Below are 20,631 nucleotides of genomic sequence, written 5' to 3'. Positions count from 1 at the left end.
CTCCCACAGCGGCAGTGCTGCTGGCCGTGCCCTGCGTGCACATTCTAGGAGGGAACAGGACCCAGAGCATCAGGGTTCACGAGGCTGCCCTGCCCTGGGCTTCTCTGTGAGGAGGCCAGTGTTTAACACGGAAGTGCAGCGGCATCTGGGGGTCGGGTGCCAATGAGGGGCCACCCTCCCTTGCAGGTGCTGCTCTGGGTGGTCCTCTGGTGGGTCCGAGCCGGGAGCCCAGCCCTGCTCGAGCCGCTCTGCGGGCAGGAGGCTGTCTGCTCTGTCCTGTTCACGTCTCAGCTAGAAAGCTTGACTGGGTTTTAAGTTTTTTTTTACCAGCAGCTTTTAGCTATGTGTCAGAATAAAGTCAGCCACAGAGTTCTCTCCTTGATCTGCCTGGTCCTTCATGTGTCTCTGAATTCTCAAAGCAGCTGAAGCCCAGAATGGGTACCAGGTGGTTTCTGCAGGGGCAGGGTATCGGGCAGCAGCCTCCGTCCTAGGACTGACTCGTCGGTGTGTTTGTTTCCAGTTTACCCGTACTACTTGTACAGATGATTATACCGCGTCCAAAATATGACAAAGACTACATTTTGAACTCAATGCAATCTTTAATCTGTTAATACTTGTTATATGGACCCTAAGATATTTTATTAGAGTTTTTAATTAGTGAAAAATTCATGAATACCATAGAGAAAATATTAGGCCCCCCTCCGGCATCAGACCCTAGTCCAGCATCAGGCCTTCCATCACCATCAGACTATCCCGCAGCGTCAGCACCCCCCCATCAGACCCTCCCCCAGCATTGACCCTAGCCCAGCATAAGGCCCGCCCACAGCATCAGACTCTAGTCCAGCAACAGAAGTTCCCCACCAGCATCAGGCCTTCCCTCAGCATCAGACTATCCCGCAGTGTCAGCACCCCCCCATCAAACCCTCCCCCAGCATCAGGCCCCCACCTTCAGCATGAGGTGTGGCAGCCCCACTTGTCAGATGCTCCTGAGCACACTCAGGCAGCCCCAGAGCAGCAGGAACAATAGACCTTGCAGGCAGTGCATCTTTAGGAATCACCTGTGGAGCAGCAGCAGCTGGGGTCTGTTGCAGGCCAAGGAGAGGCAAAGAGGCACTTGTGCCAGAAGCAGTGGTGGGTGTGGGCACGTTCCCCAGCTCTGCTTCCTCCCCGTGGGGGCATTGCTCTCCTACTCTTCACATGTGGTCACTTGAGGGCCCCAGGGCTGTGTCCTTCCAGATTCATGGTCTCCTTGATATCTCAAGCCCAAGTCCTGAGTTGCGTCCCAGTCCAGCGTGGCAGAGGGCTGGGAACACCCAAGCTCAAGGGCTGAAAGGATCCCAGGGGCACAGCCGGGCCCCAGCGGGTGGCAGGGCAGGGGCTGAGGGTGGCTGCCCACAGAGGGCCCTGCAGCAGCACTGGAAGGAGAGCAGCGATGCCTTAGCTCACTCGGGAACGTTGCCCGGCCTCAGCACTCAGAGATGTTACCGCCAGCAGCTCTGGGGATGCAGGAAGCCTGGTGAGTGACACCACCCCACTTGTGCCGTGTGGGTGGGCACTGCTGACCATGGCCTCAGTTTTCATTCCAGTTCCAACTGTCCCTCCAAGGGCTGACGGGCTCCTTTTCCGAATGGCACAGATAATATCTTTATGTGGGTGAACGCATCCCTGTTTGTTTCTGTCGGCACTGTTGTCGGTCATCGTGTGTTTTTCTCTTTACAACCTGTGCTTGCTGCTCTGCCAGTTTAACTTATGAGCAGCCCTTATTTTCTGCATTTCCTAGTTGTCAGCGCTCACTGGAGCCTTCCAGGTGGCGCTAGTGGTAAAGTGTAAACATCTGCTTTATTCATTCCATGCTCCATTCATCCACCCATCTAGCCAGCCATCTGTTCATCCAACCATGCACCCATCCACTCATTCACTCACCCGATCATCTCGGACCCACCGAGAAGACAGACATCTCCTCCACTCTTGCTCCCAGGAGGACACCCAGCGTGAGTGACAGGAGTCTCGTGGGGAAGACGGGGGAGACACAGAAGGGACACGCCTGCAGGCCCTCCTCCCTCTGAACGGTTAATCACCCACCTGGTCCTGACGCCTTCTTGCCGGGGAGTCCAGGCCGGCCCTATTCCTTCTTGCCAAACAGGCGGCTGATAGAGGACTTGATGCCCTTCTTTGAGGCTTTGTGCAGCGAGTCCTGGCTGCTGGTGCTGCTGCTGGGGTTGCTCCCGGGGCCGTCCTGAGAGCCTGTTGACCTTCGGGGAGAGAAAACGGCCTTTAACCAGCGCCCTCGTGCAAACACACACCCGTCCACAAAAACTACTGATAGAACCGGCCACCCAGCACCACCCACGCCTCAACCTCACAGCAGACAGTGGAGTCTCCTTCACCAACTACACTTCACACGAGCAATGCCAGCTCCCGGCCACAGACAACCACCCCGGGAAGCTAAGATTCTCTGATTCAAGCTCTCCCCCGAGGAGGGCTTGACTCCAGACCAGCTGGTTCAGAGGGCGCTTCGACCCTCCCTCAGGGTCGCTGATCCGGCAGGTGACGATGCTCCCAGAGAAGGCGAGTGCCCTCGCTCTGGGCAGTTCCCTCCGCCTCCCGCAGGGTGACCGTCCCCGGCCGCGGCAGGAGAGTGACTGTCACCGTGCAGGGCTGCTGGTCAGGTGACCACATGTGCCCTCCATCGAGTGCTGCCGGTCTCAGGACGGGAGGTCAGCAGGTGGTGGTCTGAATGAGGACAGTGTCAGTCACAGGAGGGAGGGGACAGACAGCCTCCTGAGAGGAGACCCTTGAGGAAAAGGGAGGAACCCTCAACAGCAAATCCGAGAGGCATGGGGCCGTCATCGTCAGGAACGCGCCCCGGGCTGGGCAGACCTCTAGCAAGAGCAGGAAGAAACCTCCCACAGGAGTCAATCTGTAGAGACGGACGTTTTCTAAAATCACTGAGGTCACTGAGCTCTTCTCCCCCAGCACCTGAAGTTCACCACTAAGCATAGGCACCTAATCCAGTGGGATTCCTTTAAAATCATCCTTCCAACTCTTTCAAGACAAGAGGCGCAGGGCTCCTGAAACTGACAACGAGGCGCTCAGGCCCCTTACCTGCGGGCGTCCCTGATGTCCTCGTGGCTGGCTGTGTGCCGCGCCCCCGTGTGCAGCCAGTCCAGCCAAAGGGACTGCGGCGAGGGGGGAGTCGAGGTTTCACATCTCATGGTCGTCTTATCATCTAGTACCTCTTCCGGTAAAACTGGCAGCTGAGGAAGTGAGGTAAGCGTAAAACTGAGTAACAATAGACTTTGTCGAAAAAGGCAATCACACAGGCTTTACGTTATAACCAGAAACTTATCTGAAAATCTATTAGCTATGCTTTCTGCCAAGTCCAAAAAAATAGCCTTGTTCTAGCTTAATGCCATCTTAAAGGACTGTCTTTTTCAAGAGAAGCGGGGCGGTGGAGCAGCGAGAGCCCCCGACTGAGTGCAGAGACCCAGGACGGGAGCCTCCCTGCAGCCGGGCTCCGCCCTCCCTGGAATCCAGCGACCAGATGGCCCCATCGGGCAGGACAGCAGAGTGATGCCGGCACCATGATCCCTGCATGGCATGAACTGCCCTGAAGAGGACTGTCCTCATCGTCAGATGCTGCTCAGAAGCACCACTAGCAAGAGTAAGAAAGCTCTCAGCAAACCCATCCAGACCTTTCTGTTTGAAGGAGAAAAGGAAACAGATTGTACCACCACCCAAGATCAGTTTTAGTGATGACGCAGGTTACCGGAACCTATGACAACAAGTGAAACAAAGAAAAGGTACCTAATCCCTCCATGCCATGTGTATGGTTTGTATTTCTAAGTAACATACAGACTAGGGGCTCACACTGAAGTGCTTACACGCAGTTTGAGTGTAATTTGCTCACTGTGGTTTACATAAAGCACCCCTAAGTCTTCATACCTCACGTCCAAGGTAAGAGAAACCCAAGTAAGACGGTAGGTGTTGTGAGAGGGCATCAGAGGGCAGACACACTGAAGCCATAATCACAGAAAACTAGCCAAACTGATTACACGGACCACAGCCTTGTCTAACTCAATGAAACTAGGCCATGCCGTGTGGGGCCAACCAAGATGGACAGGTGATGGTGGAGAGGTCTGACAGAATGTGGTCCACTAGAGAAGGGCATGGCAAACCACTTCAGTATTCTTGCCTTCAGAACCCCAAGAACAGTATGAAAAGACAAAAAATACGACACTGAAAGATGAACTCCCAAGGTCGGTAGCTGCCCAATATGCTACTGCAGATCAGTGGAGAAATAACTGGAGAAAGAGTGAAGGGATGGAGCCAAAGCAAAAACAACAGCCAGTTGTGGATGTGACTGGTGATAGAAGCAAGGTCCCATGCTATACAGAGCAATATTTCATAGGAACCTGGCACGTTAGGTTCATGAATCAAGGCAAATTGGGAGTGGTCAAACAGGCAAGAGTGAACGTCGACATTCTAGGAATCAGCGAACTAAGATGAACTGGAATGGGTGAATTTAACTCAGATGACTATTGTATCTATTACTGTGGGCAGGAATCCCTTAGAAGAAATGGAGTAGCCATCATGGTCAACAAAAGAGCCCGAAATGCAGTCCTTGGATGCAATCTAAAAAATGACAGAATGATCTCTGTTCGTTTCCAAGGCAAACCATTCAATATCACGGTAATCCAAGCCTAGGCCCCAACCAGTAACGCTGAAGAAACTGAAGTTGAACAGTTCTATGAAGACCTACAAGACCTTTTAGAACTAACACCCCAAAAAGATGTCCTTTTCATTATAGGGGACTGGAATGCAAAAGTAGGAAGCCAGGAAACACCTGGAATAAGAGGCAAATTTGGCCTTGGAGTACAGAATGAAACAGGGCAAAGACTAATAGAGTTTTGCCAAGAGAACGCACTGGGCATAGCAAATACCCTCGTCCAACAACACAAGAGAAGACTCTACACATGGACATCACCAGATGGTCAACACCGAAATCAGACTGATTATATTCTTTGCAGCCAAAGATGGAGAAGCTCTATACACTCAGCAAAAACAAGACCGGGAGCTGACTGTGGCTCAGATCGTGAACTCCTTATTGCCAAATTCAGACTTCAGTTGAAGAAAGTAGGCAAAACCACTAGACCATTCAGGTATGACCTAAATCAAATCCCTTATGATTATACAGTGGAAGTGAGAAATAGATTTAAGGGACTAGACCTCATAGACAGAGTGCCAGATGAACTATAGATGGAGGTTCATGACACTGTACAGGAGACAGGGATTAAGACCATCCCCAAAGAAAAGAAATGCAAAAAAGCAAAATGGCTGTCTGAGGAGGCCTTATAAATAGCTGTGAAAAGAAGGGAAGAGAAAAGCAAAGGAGAAAAGGAAAGATATTCCTATCTCAATGCAGAGTTCCAAAGAACAGCAAGGAGAGATAAGAAAGCCTTCCTCAGCGATCAATGCAAAGAAATAGAGGAAAACAACAGAATGGGAAAGACTAGAGATCTCTTCAAGAAAATTAGAGATACCAAGGGTACACTGCATGCAAAGATGGGCTCGATAAAGGACAGAAATGGTATGGACCTAACAGAAGCAGAAGATATTAAGAAGAGGTGGCAAGAATACACAGAAGAACTGTACAAAAAAGATCTTCACGACCCAGATAATCACGATGGTGTCATCACTCACCTAGAACCAGACATCCTCGAATGTGAAGTCAAGTGGGCCTTAGAAAGCATCACTACAAACAAAGCTAGTGGAGGTGATGGAATTCCAGTTGAGCTATTTCAAATCCTGAAAGATGACGCTGTGAAAGTGCTGCACTCGATATGCCAGCAAATTTGGAAAACTCAGCAGTGGCCACAGGACTAGAAAACGTCAGTTTTCATTCCAATCCCAAAGAAAGGCAATGCCAAAGAATGCTCGAACTACCGCACAACTGCACTTATCTCACACACTAGGAAAGTAATGCTCAAAATTCTCCAAGCCAGGCTTTAGCAATACATGAACCGTGAACTTCCAGATGTTTAAACTGGTTTTAGAAAAGGCAGAGGAACCACAGATCAAATTGCCAACATCCACTGGATCATCGGAAAAGAAAGAGAGTTCCAGAAAAGCATCTATTTCTGCTTTATTGACTATGCCAAAGCCTTTGACTGTGTGGATCAAAATAAACTGTGGAAAATTCTGAAAGAGATGGGAATACCAGACCATCTGACCTTCCTCTTGAGAAACCTGTATGCAGGTCCGGAAGCAACAATTAGAACTGGACATGGAACAACAGACTGGTTCCAAATAGGAATAGGAGTACGTCAAGGCTGTATATTGTCACCCTGCTTATTTAACTTATATGCAGAATACATCATGCAAAACGCAGGGCTGGAGGAAGCACAAGCTAGAATCAAGATTGCTGGGAGAAATATCAATAACCTCAGATATGCAGATGACACCACCCTTATGGCAAAAAGTGAAGAGGACCTAAAAAGCCTCTTGATGAAAGTGAAAGAGGAGAGTGAAAAAGTTGGCTTAAAGCTCAACATTCCAAAAACTAAGATCAATGGCATCTGGTCCCATCAGTTCATGGCAGAAAGATGGGGAAACAGTGGAAACAGTGTCAGACTTTACTTTTGGGGGCTCTAAAATCACTGCAGATGGTGATTGCAGCCATGAAATTAAAAGACGCTTACTCTTTGGAAGGAAAGTTATGACCAAACTAGACAGCATATTTAAATGCAGAGACATTAGTTTGCCATCTATGGTTCATCTAAGGTCCATTTATGGTTTTTCCAGTAGTCATGTATGCATGTTAGAGTTGGACGGTGAAGAAAGCTGAGTGCCAAAGAAGTGATGCTTTTGAGCTGTGGTGTTGGAGAAGACTCTTGAGAGTCCCTTGGACTGCAAGAAGATCCAACCAGTCTATCCTAAATGTGATCAGTCCTGGGTGTTCATTGGAAGGACTGATGTTGAAGCTGCAACTCCAATACTTTTGCCACCTCATGGGAAGAGTTGACTCATTGGAAAAGACCCTAATGCTGGGAAGGACTGAGGGCAGGAGAAGGGGACGACAGAGGATGAGATGGCTGGATGGCATCATCCACTCGATGGACATGGGTTTGGGTGGACTCCGGGAGCTGGTCATGGACAGGGAGGCCTGGCGTGCTGCGATTCATGGGGTTGCAAAGATTCGGACACGACTGAGCGACTGAAATCTACTGAAGTCTTCACTAAGAGATACTCTTCTATCAACCTAGAGGGGTGGGTTGGGGAGGGAGATGGGAGGGAGGTTCAAAAGGGAGGGGATATATGTGTACCTATGGCTGACTTTTCCTGAGGTTTGACAGAAAAGAACAAAATTCTGCAAAGCAATTATTTTTCAATTAAAAAATAAGCTAATTAAAGAAAAAAATAAAAGATGATCTCTCCTGGACTCCCAGCTTTTCCGCTAGTGCTGGGTCTGAGGACAGGAAACAGTGGTGGCAACAGTGTGGGGAACAGATAAACCTCTTCAGGGTCCAGACAGGTCTCACTTATACATGTGGGCGTGTGGTTCAGCCAGGGGTTTTAGGAAGCATGCACGGCAAGTATTTTTATAAACAATGAGTGCGTTGTTTTAACCAACTAACCTGTGGCTTTGTAATGGGATTCTGTAAAGAATACTGATCCACTGCAGCCCCACAGGAGCTTGGTGACAACAAAGCGACTTAGTGCAAAATACAGCTGAACTCGTTTAACAGCAGCTGGATAAACTGTGCACTCTCCCCTGATCTCTAACAACAACCCTCAGACAACAGAAGGCTACAAAGGCTATAAATTATCCACATGGAACTGAAGAGGGATCAATCTCAAATTCAAGTTAAAAGAAGCATTTATAAAAATCAGAAAACAACAAAGAACAGAGCAGGGAAGTGACACACCTGGGTTGACTAGGACTGAATGCAGACAAACACCTGCCTCAAAGTCAGGGACCACGGCCAGGCCCTTCCCCCGGGCCTTGTCCTAAGAAAGGCCTCTGGGTCCCCAGCCTGGCACCCTCCCCCAGGATGGGAGCCCGCCCCACGAGTGCCCACGTGACTAGGATGGGCAGTACCGTGTCCTCAATTAACAGGAGGGCAAAGCAGGCCACAAAGCGGGCGAGCGGCACACCCAGGTCACCAACCCCAGGGTGACGGAGCTACTCTGCTGTGCCCAGCAGAAGGGTTCCTGGGCACTGAGCTGCCTGAACTGGAGCGTGGCTGCTCAAGTCCTGCGGGAAGGCCCCAGGAGTGCTCCATCAGCGGGATGGGAGCGGAAGAGGGACAAGGAAGGCCAGCCCTCGGGCCACTGGACTCCAACAACAGGGGCTCATCCAAGTGACCCGAGGGGAGAGGCAGAGAGCTCCCTCCTGAGGCTCCCTCCATCAGGGATGCCGTGATGGACACGAGGGCCTCTGGAGGAAAGCGGGATGGACGGCACCACAGCTAAGTGTCCAGGCTCTGATCAGACCAGTCCGCACCGCACCACTGGGTATGGGAGCCTGGGCACAGTGCCCGGCCTCTCTAAGCCTCAGTGTCCATGTCTGCTGAATGGGGATAACAGCAGCCTGGACCTCACCTGGGTGTCTGCGGGATTAGATGACGGACTCGGAGAGCACTCGACACGGTGCCTGGCACACCGAGTCTCCTGCACACTGCTACCCACAGTCATTAAATTGGCTTCCCCCAAATCTAATATCTATGGCTCTGATTCAGTCATTTCTTTTAAGAAAACACTACGTGGAAATTCCATGGTGGTCCAGAGGTAAGGATTTGGCACTTTCACTTTCACACCGGTCTGATCCCTGGTTGGGGAACTAACATCCCATTAGCTGTGCAGCATGGCCAAAAAAATAAGTAAAGAAAATTTTAAAAATAATAAATAATACTATGTCTATTATAAATAAGCATGAGATGGTTAGAAGACAAACAAGTGGGAGAAAGGCAAACTTACAATTGTCCCAACCAATGACCTATTTCCAACAGAACCATCAGTTCACTTCAGTTCAGTTCAGTTCCATTCAGTCGCTCAGTCGTGTCTGATTCTTTGCGACCCCATGAATTGCAGCACGCCAGGCCTCCCTGTCCATCACCAACTCCCGGAGTCCACCCAAACCCATGTCCATCGAGTCAGTGATGCCATCCAACCATCTCATCCTCTGTTGTCCCCTTCTCCTCCTGCCCCCAATCAAACCCAGCATTAGGGTCTTTTCCAATGAGTCAACTCTTCGCATGAGGTGGCCAAAGTATTGGGAGTTTCAGCTTCAACATCAATCCTTCCAATGAACACCCAGGATTGATCTCCTTTAGGATGGATTGATTGCATCATCAGCATATTTTAAGTGGTGGGTGAGTTTCATTACTTACATTAAAATGTCAATTATCCACCAGTACATAACCACATAGTGGTCATTCACGTAACACAATAAGGACTCTAATACTTCACAGAGAAACAAAGGCATGCTAAATTACTAAATAGTTTACGTTTCGACGATGCTTCCTTAACTCACTAGACTGATAGATGCATGCAAAGAAATGAAGAGAAACTAGATTTATTGCGACTTTGAAGCTAAAAATTCAAGAATCATTATAGGCAAAGACAGTAAAGCAAAAATGACGGCAAACATATAAGTGAGATGAAGATTTAGAAAACATGTAACTGGAAACAGAACATTTTCTTTCACCACAGAAGTTAAATAAGCTATTCAAGATTTACTAGAGAAACAGTACACATTATTCCTCAGGAAGATACAATTCTATTACAACATCATGATTTGTTAAAGCACAGCATTCTGTACAACATAGGGCCTTAACAGTTTTCTATTCTCAGCCAAACTTCTCTATAACTTAGTTTCTCTTAATAAATAACATGTTATACTTTAAAATAGTAATTTAACTGACGAGGAAGCTGCCGTAATACCTATTTTAACACTGAACAAATCTAACCACCTGTTGGACATTAATGTAAAATCGTTACCTAGAATTTGATTTCAAACTTCTGAAAATAAATTCATTAAAGCAGGTACCCTATGAAAATATGTAAGAATGAAAGCTAGCATAACAGCAGGTGGAGTCTTCACATTTTATGAACCATAGAAGATACTTTGTTAAAGAGTCTAGTAGAGACATTAACCATGCAAAAGCTGATGAGATTTACAGCCTCAAATACAAGCACCAACACAGAAAGGATGTTGTGTCAAAAGTCCATTAATTCTACACATAAGAGGATCATTTCTTTAGGTAAGCATAATCTCATTTATGAATTTCACAGGTTCTGTAGTGTATCATCCATCTACATTATGCTTGCAACTGCATAGTGATACAATAATTCAAACTTAGTGCTATGGGGGAAAACATCATTTAATGAGACATGAAGACAAAGCAGAAACCCGACTAAGGGGACACACGCTGTGGACCCCAGACTGCTATGACCAGAGCAAGTGGGAGGACGGGGGAGGGGAGATGGATGGGTAAACTACAGCCTCGGGGGGGTGCGGTTGTGGGAAGCTGGGGTCTAGATTGATGACAACGAAGCAGACAACAGGATGAAACAGGAAATCAAAACCAATGATGAAAGCAGACACACCGTCAGAGAACTCCAGCAACAAGAAAAAATATACAGAACTGTTCTTATACAAATACTCAGAAAGAAATCAAGCATGAAACCACAGAGAAATCGTCAAAGAATACAAACTATCAACTAATTAGCCAGTGATGCAAATTATAAAACCAGTGTGTCAAAAGACCACAAAATAGACTCGTTATCACTTCACATGCCGCTAAAATGATTCACAGTTGATTTAATTATATGCTGACTAACAATGCAGCTAATATGAAATGGGTGGTAACAAAAAAAAGTGATAATACAAGTGCAGTAACAAAGCAGAGTGATACAGACATGATTTCACGGGGTAAACAGCAATGCGCTCAGGAAACCTAAGCTAAACATGGAAGAAAGCAGGAACATGTGCTTCAGAGCTGCACACTCTGTCACCAAAAGCCCTAGGTCGTCATCCCATTTTTAGACTCAGAAGAGTGAGGAAGCCCGACTTCTTCCCTGGGGCCCTGGGGCACCGGGCTTTTAACCTGGTTTCACACCCAGAGCTGGCCTGAGTGTGCGGCCAGGTCCAGCAGCAAGCAGACCAGTTTAGATTCTTGGGTTTTGTTTCCACCACATGCCCTGCACCCTGCAGCCAGGTATCCCCAGTGAAAAATGTGCTGCGCGGGTCTCACACGCCAGGAGAGCTGCCTATGGTTACTTTCACAAGGCTGTCTGCTCCGTGAGAACAGAAACTTCCCTGCACCTGCTGTGTCCAGCACAGGCCGGGCCCAACGTTACAGAGGCAGGCCCTGGCTGAGTTCATGATGACGTGCTAAGCCGGTGGTCCAAATATCAAGACTAATTTGTTGCTGTGCGATTATGGAATGATTAAAGACTAGGCAGTTTTTAAAAATCTTAGACATAGTAAATGTACCCGAGTTTCTTCTGGGTAAAAAGAGAAAAAACAAAAAACAAACAAACAAAAAAGAAAGCCAGTGTGCTGGGGGAGGGACGTGGCAGGGAGGAGGCAGACACATACCAGAGTCTTGATGTCCCGCTTGTCTACTTTCCGCGCCGAGCTGTGCCGCCTCCTTGGGGGCTTGGAGCGCCCACTGCTGGGCGGGCAGGAGCCGGCAAGCGAGGAGGCAGGACACAGGCTGAGGGAGCTCGAGGATTTACAACAACGAAGGTTGCCTAAGCTCCCCCTGCCCACCCTGCTCTCAGTCTCCTCGGCCCGCTGCTCCGTGTTCTCCTTCTCTTCTTCGATCAACCTAGAATAGAATAAAACCCGTCACCTGCCTTTGTCAGCAGAGGAACGTGTCTGGACAACAAATTTGGGCTTGCATTCTGTGTCACGATTAGCATATTCCAGGAACAGTTGCTCAATTAACATCTCAGCAAAAAGGTTCAACTTTCCCTCTTTTCAATATTCTCAAACTTAGAATAACTTATCCTTGAGTCTTACAAAGTGGCCACTGATCATTCTCGTTTGATTTTACTGATTCACTCTAACATTCTGATGGGGCCAGGGTGGTGACTCTCCCTCTGTGAGGAGGTATCTGAAGTTGACAACCTTTACCTTCCCTGCTCTCAGGGCAGAGATGCACGGCAGTGCCTCAAGTCTTTTCCACTGGGAATCAGGAACTCTGTACAATCAAATCAGCGATCCATGAACAAGCTGGAGTTTCTAAACACAAGTCTCTAGACCAGATGAAGTGCTGAATTGATTTTTTTATTTTTTAGGTTGTATATGTACAAATGCATCACTTGATGAAGTTCTCCACCAGCTTTGTGTGAGTTTCTGGACTCATGTCAATGTGCTGCATTAACCTAGAATTCACAGTTACTGCTCTTCTCCCCTAATGTCTTGCGGATGATTTTATATAGCAGTTTAAATACTCCATTATGCATATAACATGATTTTCAAGATAAAATACAAGATTCTTGCAGGTCGTCACCTCTCCAGTTTCACTTCTACTTAAACATCCTGAAAGTTTTTCACTGTTGATAACAAGTTGATGGAAAGAATTTACCATTTACCTCAAGTCAACATGTTACCTAAGGAAATCACTTTTACCTGACAACATGCTGTAAAAATAAACATATTAATATGTAACCGTTCCATATTTCCTGGGGGAGGGGGAAACACAATCTTTCTGAGCTGTCTGTGCTCAAACACGGCCCACAAAGCAGTCTGTCTTGGCATCAAAAGTGCAGGCGGCACCACCTGCATTTGCTGGTTGTGCCCTTCACCCCTGCCTTTCCCCTGAGTTCCCCGCGATCGGCTGACAGGAACGGGCACCTCGGCCTGGGCTGACGTGACAAGAACAATCCGAGCAGCAGCGCTGCCAGGTCCTGTGCAGGGTCACCGGCCTGCGGCCACTCTGAACGTGGACAAGGGACAGGAGGCAGAGCTGTGCGGGTGTGGCACCAGGCTGGCCTCGGGTCCCCCAGCCACCAGGCTACACCCAGACACAAGGCCCCTGCTCGCCATTAGGCGGGCCTTTGGATTCTATCCCGTTTGTAAACTGTTATAACAGCCCAGATGGTGTCTAAAGAAAACATCTCACAGACACTGATGAGTTGAGAAGAACTCAAACACATGTCCTTGGATCACTGTCTTACAACAAGCCAATCTTCACACTGTATTAAGTTCAAAAGGAAAATGCAGATCTGAGTGGGAATTTACCACCCCCAAAACCCCAGCTTTTCTGTTTCAGGTGGCTTTTCACCAGAATGTGGGAGGCTCCGAGGGACACACGAGGGTGAACCTTCAGTGCTGGAGGGTGCACGGGCCGCAGGGGACACTGTCACGGCACCTCACCCACCTTGGGGCTCAGAGCTGGTGGGGGGACACCCCACAACGCCCCCCACAGCCCTGGCTGACTGAGCTCTATAATCAAGGGCAATCTCGGAACTGAAAATTCTTGAAGCAGACTTGAAGTCAGTTTTCTTACTATGGAACACTCAGCCTTCTCTAAGGAGAAGACAGCTCCTCAGAGAAGCCGAGTTTCCGGGGAGCTGGGCTCGGGCTCACCCACCGGATCTCTTCGTTGATGGCGTCCAGCTGCTCCTGAAGCATCACAGTCAGAGTCTCGGCATCGCCCTGCCCGCTGGGCGACAGCAGAGCGGCCGAGCTGAAGAGGGTGGCCCTGTCGCCCCCGCCGTCAGACAAGTCTGCGTCACTCTCGAACGCCTGGGCCACGTTGGCCGGCACGCTGGCTTGCTGCGCGCGCTCCCAGTCCTTTTCCTTCAGGGTCTGCACCTGGGCACGAGAGGACCACGTCTCGTCAGAGACATTCAAGGCAGCTCAAGTCTATCAGGAACTGAACACAAGTTTACATGGAAGCCCCAACTGTGGATAAACGGGCCATGCTTATGAGACACTGCCATCTCTTAAGCGAGCAGTACTGAAGAAATGGGCAGGAGGAGAATCCACTTCCTAGATGGCCTGGTGACGTTCAGGTCTTAGCGTGGATGGAAGGCAATCCTATGAGGTTATTCACAAGGGTGGGCCGATGGAGTCAGAGACAAAATCCGAAAATTAAAACAACACATCTGCGCCTCCATCAGACAGGCTGAAGGAAAATAAGAAAAAGAAATCCTTCAGCTCCGCAGCTGCTGGGTCCACCTCAGCGGTCACCACTTGTACCAGTTCACCGAGGGGCGCCATCCTCGCAGGTCCCCAGCCGTCCGTTTTCCAGGCTGGTCTGAACACGCACAGACAGGCGCAAGCAGGGCCAGCAGGGCTGGGAGGGCCAGCCCCCCGCGGGGCTCCTCCCGGGGCGCAGGCCCGCGGGCTGTTCTGGGGGACGGCCCCTCACACCGCAAGGCGGCTCTGTCATCACAGACATGCAGGAGAGGGCCTGCTGGGCTCCGAGCCGCCCTCCAGCTCTCACACCTCACACCCTTCTCTCTGGCACATCTCCCCCCGGCCCACTCTCACCCAGGTCCTGCCTTCTTTCCCAGACATGACCTCAAAGCAGCCGAGGGGCAGCCTCGAGGTGCTGGCTTGCTGGCTCCCTGTCCCCCGTGGCCAGCGCCCTCGCCCCTGTCTTCGTCACGACCCCTCCCCAGGGCTGGGCCACCCCCTGCACTGGCTCCAGGACCACCTGCCATCATTCCTGCTCCTCTCCAGCGAACCAGCTGCATATGGCTTCACCCCCATCAGCTCAGCCAGCACGTCCTCTCCCTTCTCTCACCTTAAAATCGCACAAAGGGAACCAGCAGATTCCTCCTCCAGGGCTCCCTGCAGCGCCCACTGCGGGTCTCTGAGAGCTCCCTGGGAGAGGCCTCTATTGTCCCCCTCCTCGCCCAGTCTCCAGCTCTCTGCAAGCAGGCGGTGTGCCCCGCTCGCAGGGCAGCTCCCAGGGAGCTCTGAGGAACCCATGTTACCAAGCCCCCTCCTCTCCTTGCCCTCCCCCCACCCCAAGCATGTCTCTCCCTGGGCACCAGGCCCCGCCCTCCCTGGGGTTACTAGTCAGTCCCTTGCGCCCCTTCTCAACCTTGGAATGCGGGGCACCCCACAGCTCTACCCTTGCACCCCTTATCTCTCCACGGGCACCTGCCTGGTGACTTTACCTTGTTCGTGCCTTTAAACACCATCTGTATGCCCACGACCCAAGTCCACCTTGAGCTGAGTGAGGCCTCTCCTGGATCCAGGCCGGAACACTCAGCTGCTGACCTGACACGTCCCCTGGACACCCCATGGGCTCATCCACCTCAACAGGGCTGAGGCCCGTCTCTTAGCTCCCTGCCCTGGCAGCCCTCCTCAGCTCAGGAAACAGGCTCTGGCCTCGAGCTGCTCAGGCCTGAGCCCGGGGTCCTCCCTGATGCGGCCCTCTCTCTCCCTTATCTCCGCTTGTTGACACGACCCTTGATCTATCTCCGAGTGGCTACTTCTCTTCCTGCCTCCGGGTCTCTGTTCAAGGTCACCCTCCTGGTGTCACCTCGCTGGCCACCCTGTTCACACACGATCGTCCCCCCTCCTCAGACAACTCGGGCACTCTGGTCTCCTTTCCCTGCTCATTACTGTCCGACAGGCGGCGTGGGTTTAAAAATGGGTCTACAAATTCTTCCATCCTCCTCCCTTCAAGAGGCAGAGGGGGCAACTCCTGCTCAGCCCCTGAGCGAGGCAGGACTTCGCAGCTCACTCTCGCAAACAGAACTGAAGGTGTGCGGCTTCCGAGACCGGGGCGCAAAAGGCCCCGGGCTACATCCCGCGCTCTCGCTCTCAGAGGGTGTTCTGAGGAAAGCCAGGCCATGAAGAGGTCCACACAGCAGGGACCTGGGCCTCTCTCTACCAGCCAGGTGAGTCTGAAAGCCTGCCATCCAGCCCTGGGGGGCCTTCCCATGTCTGTGCCCTCAGGAGGCCCTGAACCAGGCCCACCTGCAACAATGCACAGAAACGGTGCTCTGTGACCTGCTCACTGGGACGTCACTAAGCTTTGCAGTGATTCCTTACGTAGCAGTGGATAAAGAATGCACATGGGTTTTAATTCACTGCTGGAGTCCTTCTTCTGACGATGTCTGGCCCCAACTAGCTGCTCACTGAATATGGAAGCTCAAACACAGACATGTATGAAAAAATTCATGCCATGAATGAGGCAAAAAGATAAAGGCACTTAAACTTCCAATGAGAATTCTTCTCACTATAAGATGATGGATATGTGTATCCAGTTATTCGAAGGATGATTTCAAAACTGTGCTAATTAGTACCATGCTGGGCCTCGCAGTAGGCCACAAGTTATCAGAATTAGTTCTTTTAAGAAAAAAAAAAACATGTCTTCAAAGTAAACTCTTAGCCAGAAAAAGGAAAATGGGAAGACATAAAGCGATCTATCAACGCTTTGTTCCAAACCCATCTCAGGACCGCAGTGTGAGGGTGCAGGTGCCTCACAAGGTGCCCACCAGGGACGGGCAGGGGGCGGGGGGGGGGGTCCTTGCCTTGGACGGCTCATCACGCAGAGTGGCCAGCCGGCCTTTCCGGGGGCGCCGCAGCACCGCCCCGCTGCCGGAGGAGTCTGCCGGCCCATCCGCCACAGGGAACCTGAAGTCCAGGGCGCTGTCCAAGTGGGGTTGGCTGAAACACAAGGGAGACAAGAGCGCTGTTAGAAGGAACGAGAGCTCACTCTGTCAGTCAAGCCAGAGCCTGTCAATTTGGAAAATCGGCAATTTCAGAGCAAAAGGGCCCCCAGGAGGGCACTGCCCTCCTGGCTCCAACAGGAATAGGCCGCCTGCTGCCCCGCAACCACTCAGGGCTCAGCCCACCATCTGGAAAACTCCCATATATGGGGAAGGCAGTGCTGACGCGAGGGTGTGGAGCTGACTAGGACGGGATCAGCTGTCTGGGGCTGGGGCGTCCGTGGTCCCCTCGGAGCCCACCCTCAGGTCCCAGGGCGGGGCCTGCACCTGCTCTGCTTTCTTCTTGGCACCCGCACCTCCCCTCCGGCCCACGCCTGCTCTGACCTCCCTCTCCCGCGTCAAGTCCGTGGATCACAATCACCCGTCTACCTGGAACATTTTCTGCACCGCTCTCAGCGCTTCTAAAGGTGCCTCAGACAACCAGCAGCAGAAAGCCCTGAGACCCACAGCTCCGAGCTGAGTCGCACTGGTGTCTCCCATCAAAAGCAGAGATGAGCATGTCACCAGACTCTGGGCTGAACAAGGCCCAGCACAGATGCTCAGGCCCTGAGCACTAAGACCTGGGCATGGTGGGTACTAGGAGCTCACTCAGGAGGGGCCTGCTGAGAGGCGGTGCGGCCCCGCTTTGACTGTGAGCCGCCTGCACTGCAGGACCGCCCGGGGTCTGCTCAGTCTTGTCTCTGGGAAGAGGGTGGCGCCTTCACCTGCAGGAGTCCCTAAACCCGGGAGACAGAGCCCTCCTTCGAGGACAGGACACCCCATACGTCTGCAGAGCGGCCAGGCCAACCACCGGTCAGCCTGCTCGGGTTCACACGCTGCTCTGCTCGCCACTTTTGCAGGAAAACTGTGCTGCACTGAGATGGAAATCTGGACTCTCCCCGAGCCACACCTGTCTTCCCTCCCGGCTCCCCCACCTCCTGAGGGAAACACTCCTTTCTCTGCTCAACTTCTACCCAAGGGCCCGGGGCCAGACCACACTTGGGAATTGGGTGGGAGGTACGACACAGTCCCGCCGTGGACTGAGGACACTCGAGGGTCCTCTGAAGGCCACAAAGGTCTCTGGGTGTGTCGCCCCCCAACCATAACCTCCCAATCCCCTCGTGGAGTGCAGCCTCCATCTCTCTCTCCCTCTTCACCCAAGGCTCTTTCCTCTGGGAGAAGGTCTCAGAGACAAGGTGACCATTTCCACTGGGAGGTCCTGCCAAATACGCCGAGCCTGCCCTGACTGTGAGCCAGCTTTTCTGTCCCCACTCCCTCCCTCCTGAGCCAGCACAGTGCCCCCCAACCAGCCCACACTGCCGGCAAGCCCTGTTCCGAGGCCCCCCTGTGCTGCCAAGTCCCTGCATGAGCCCTTGAGAGCTGCCTCCTGGACACACCCCTCCCTTGCACTAGCCTTTCTGGCTCTGCCTTTGTCTCAAATGATATCCCCTTACTCTAGAAGAAGGCTGGGCAGGGGCCCTGGACCGCGAGGATCCCCTAAGCACACAAACACAGACATATGCGTGTGGGCTCCAAACTGTCTCCTAAATCGGGATTCAAGCAGCAGTCGATTTCCTACATATGAATTAATGTCACCAGTTAAGCACTTTAATAACCTTTGCTAAAGTTTCTCTCTTACTTGTGACCATTTTCCATGCAGAAGCCAAAGAAACATTTAAATACTTAATAAGAATTACTGCCGCTACAACAACGAGGAAGAAAAAATCAGGATGCTCAGTAATCTGCTCGCCTCATTCACAAGCCAGGTGATTCCTCCCACTGCAGCCAATGGCAAGTCATGTCTCAGTCTCTATTCACGTAGAAAAGACTACAGGTCATTAACCTTCTGCGACTTTAAAGAAACATCAGTGTCACAGTCTGTCAGGTCCCTCAAATGAATACACCCATGTATCAACTGGGCCGCCCCCTACTTCCAAACCTCCGCCTGTGGTTTTGAGTTTTGTCAATACTGTGACCACCACTCTCCCTGGTACCAAGTTCGACCCTGAGGAACGATGCTTGTCTCTTCTCTCTCGCTGGCCACGAAGCTACAGGCTCCTTGAGGTGCGACCATGAGCGACACCCAGTCATACTGTCTACACACCAGACAGGCCCTTGTCACATTCGACAGTGCTGAGGGGAGCTGCCCGGGGAGGGCCCTACCCGTGGTGGAAGGGAGCCCCTCCCAGGATCATCTGGTCCACTTCGGCTCTCAGGGTTTCCAGGTTTTTAATCAGCTGGTCCTACGAGAGAGCAAATGACACAGCCTGCACCGCTTGCTTTCCGGATGTAAAATGACTTGCACCAAAATGTGCATAACAGGTTACGTTAGTCGTTATCAACTCCGAACATTTTAATTCTGAGGAAATGTACTCTAAGTGTCCCAGAGCAAATATAAACACTCAAAACAATAGTAACCCTTATAAACCATAATGAATTAGAAGCTACATCTCAGGTGTAGAAAAGCTTCTGGAGGTATCATGGCAAGCCATGAACAACGATGAAGGCTGTAGAGAGAAGCTGGACTTGGGGCGGGGGCTCGGGTCGGGGGGACAGGACTCACTCTATTGCCCTCGCTCCTCTCACTGCTTTAAAGTGTTTCCATGGAGCTCACATTCATTCCTCTACACCCCACTTCACTTCCTCATGGGGTAAAACAAGTCAAACGGGCCAAGTTTCCAAGTCACTCGACTCAACCTGGCAGCTCTGTGCTGTCGGCCACGGCAGTCAATCACCTCGTGCAGCCACTGAGGACGAGACACAGGCCGGCGCAAAGCTCGATGTGGAAATCACAACAGAAGATTTCAAGACTCGCGGTGAAAAAAGTATGGAAGTAGCCCGTTCGTTTTTAGAAAAGTTTAGACTGTGTATGTGGCTCGTATTATCTTTCTGACGGACAGCACTGTCCACGGGAAAGGCTCACGCTTTGTCTCAGCTTTCGGGTGAACCCAGAAAGGACTACTCAGAATTCTGAACCACACACAACGGCCACACACTCTAAATCCACCTATAATGCAAACACATTCAATGTTCAAAACCAGAAATGCTATACATGTTACAGCAGTAGACTGACCAGAAGGAAAAGGTAACTCGACTTCCACTAAGCATCTGTAGTAACTGTAACAATGAACCCAGCTCAATTCAGCTCTTAACAAATTTCTAAAGGATTTAGAGATTTAAGTACCTGGTAGTTTTGCATTTCTTCTAATTCCTTTATCGCGTTTTCAACTTGCCATTGGAAAGAATTCTGAAAAAGACGCACACAGTGCTTTAGAGTCAATAGTCACAGACATTGCGTGGACTGCGGGGGGCTCCTCTTCTGCCTGAAAGCGTAAAGCACCTCGGGAGGAGCGGCAGAGTGAAGTGCTGGCACGAGGCCGGATGACAACTTTTAACGCTCACTTGTACACAGACAATCTCCTGCTTCTCCGACTGATCTTAGAGATACAAGGACACCAGGTCCCTGGGGTAAGTGAAACTGCTTTATACTTGCTTTCAGTTCTTGCAGTTCAGTGGTCACTCAGGAAACAGGCGCAGGTTACACATGCCAAATTCAAACCTGAGACAAAACTCTCCCCACCTAAGGCCCAGCCCACAGGTCAGGGTGATGTGAGGGGAGCCCTGTGTGGTCTCTGGTGAGGTGTGTGTGTGTGTCATCTTGGGTTTTGTGGGGGGAAAACGTGCCGTAGCACTTGTAGTGACCACAGGTCCCTCTCAGACAAGAGACGACCTTAGGACACAAGTCTGGCATATCTCACAGAGAGAAAAAGAGCAACACATATGCTACTTCTACCCAATTTCCCTTGCTTTCTACAGAACCGGACTAATTGTAAAACAGTATTATACTTAAGAGACCCTCCAACCAGCCACCGTTTGCCATCCTCTGGTAGATACTGTGGCCACTCAGTATCACATAGGAAGATCAAGCGTGTCTTCTTTAAG

General features: G+C 50.8%; 1 protein-coding gene across 4 annotated transcripts; it reads right to left on the bottom strand.

Annotated features, from left to right (window-relative positions):
• Positions 1-579: 579 nt before the first annotated feature.
• LOC145506206 (liprin-alpha-1-like) lies at positions 580-20,622 on the bottom strand. Of its 4 annotated transcripts, none has more exons than XM_081490282.1 (9): positions 20,536-20,622; positions 19,874-19,936; positions 18,853-18,932; positions 16,513-16,648; positions 13,608-13,831; positions 11,606-11,837; positions 3,106-3,257; positions 2,083-2,252; positions 580-1,813 (listed from the first exon to the last, which is right to left on the bottom strand). In XM_081490282.1, the coding sequence occupies exons 2-8, from the start codon at positions 19,886-19,888 to the stop codon at positions 2,123-2,125; spliced, it is 969 nt and encodes a 322-aa protein (XP_081346408.1). In that variant the 5' UTR covers positions 19,889-19,936; positions 20,536-20,622; the 3' UTR covers positions 580-1,813; positions 2,083-2,122. The 4 variants fall into 4 exon arrangements, with proteins under 4 accessions (XP_081346408.1, XP_081346413.1, XP_081346397.1 ...); XM_081490287.1 differs by having other exon boundaries at positions 580-1,496; XM_081490271.1 differs by having other exon boundaries at positions 580-2,252.
• Positions 20,623-20,631: the final 9 nt, after the last annotated feature.

Source organism: Giraffa tippelskirchi, chromosome 1 (assembly GCF_054371585.1).
Source record: "Giraffa tippelskirchi isolate mGirTip1 chromosome 1, T2T-mGirTip1v1.2.pri, whole genome shotgun sequence".
Lineage (NCBI taxonomy): Eukaryota > Metazoa > Chordata > Mammalia > Artiodactyla > Giraffidae > Giraffa > Giraffa tippelskirchi.
Note: the sequence above shows the minus strand (reverse complement) of the source record. Positions and strands in the feature narration are given on the sequence as shown.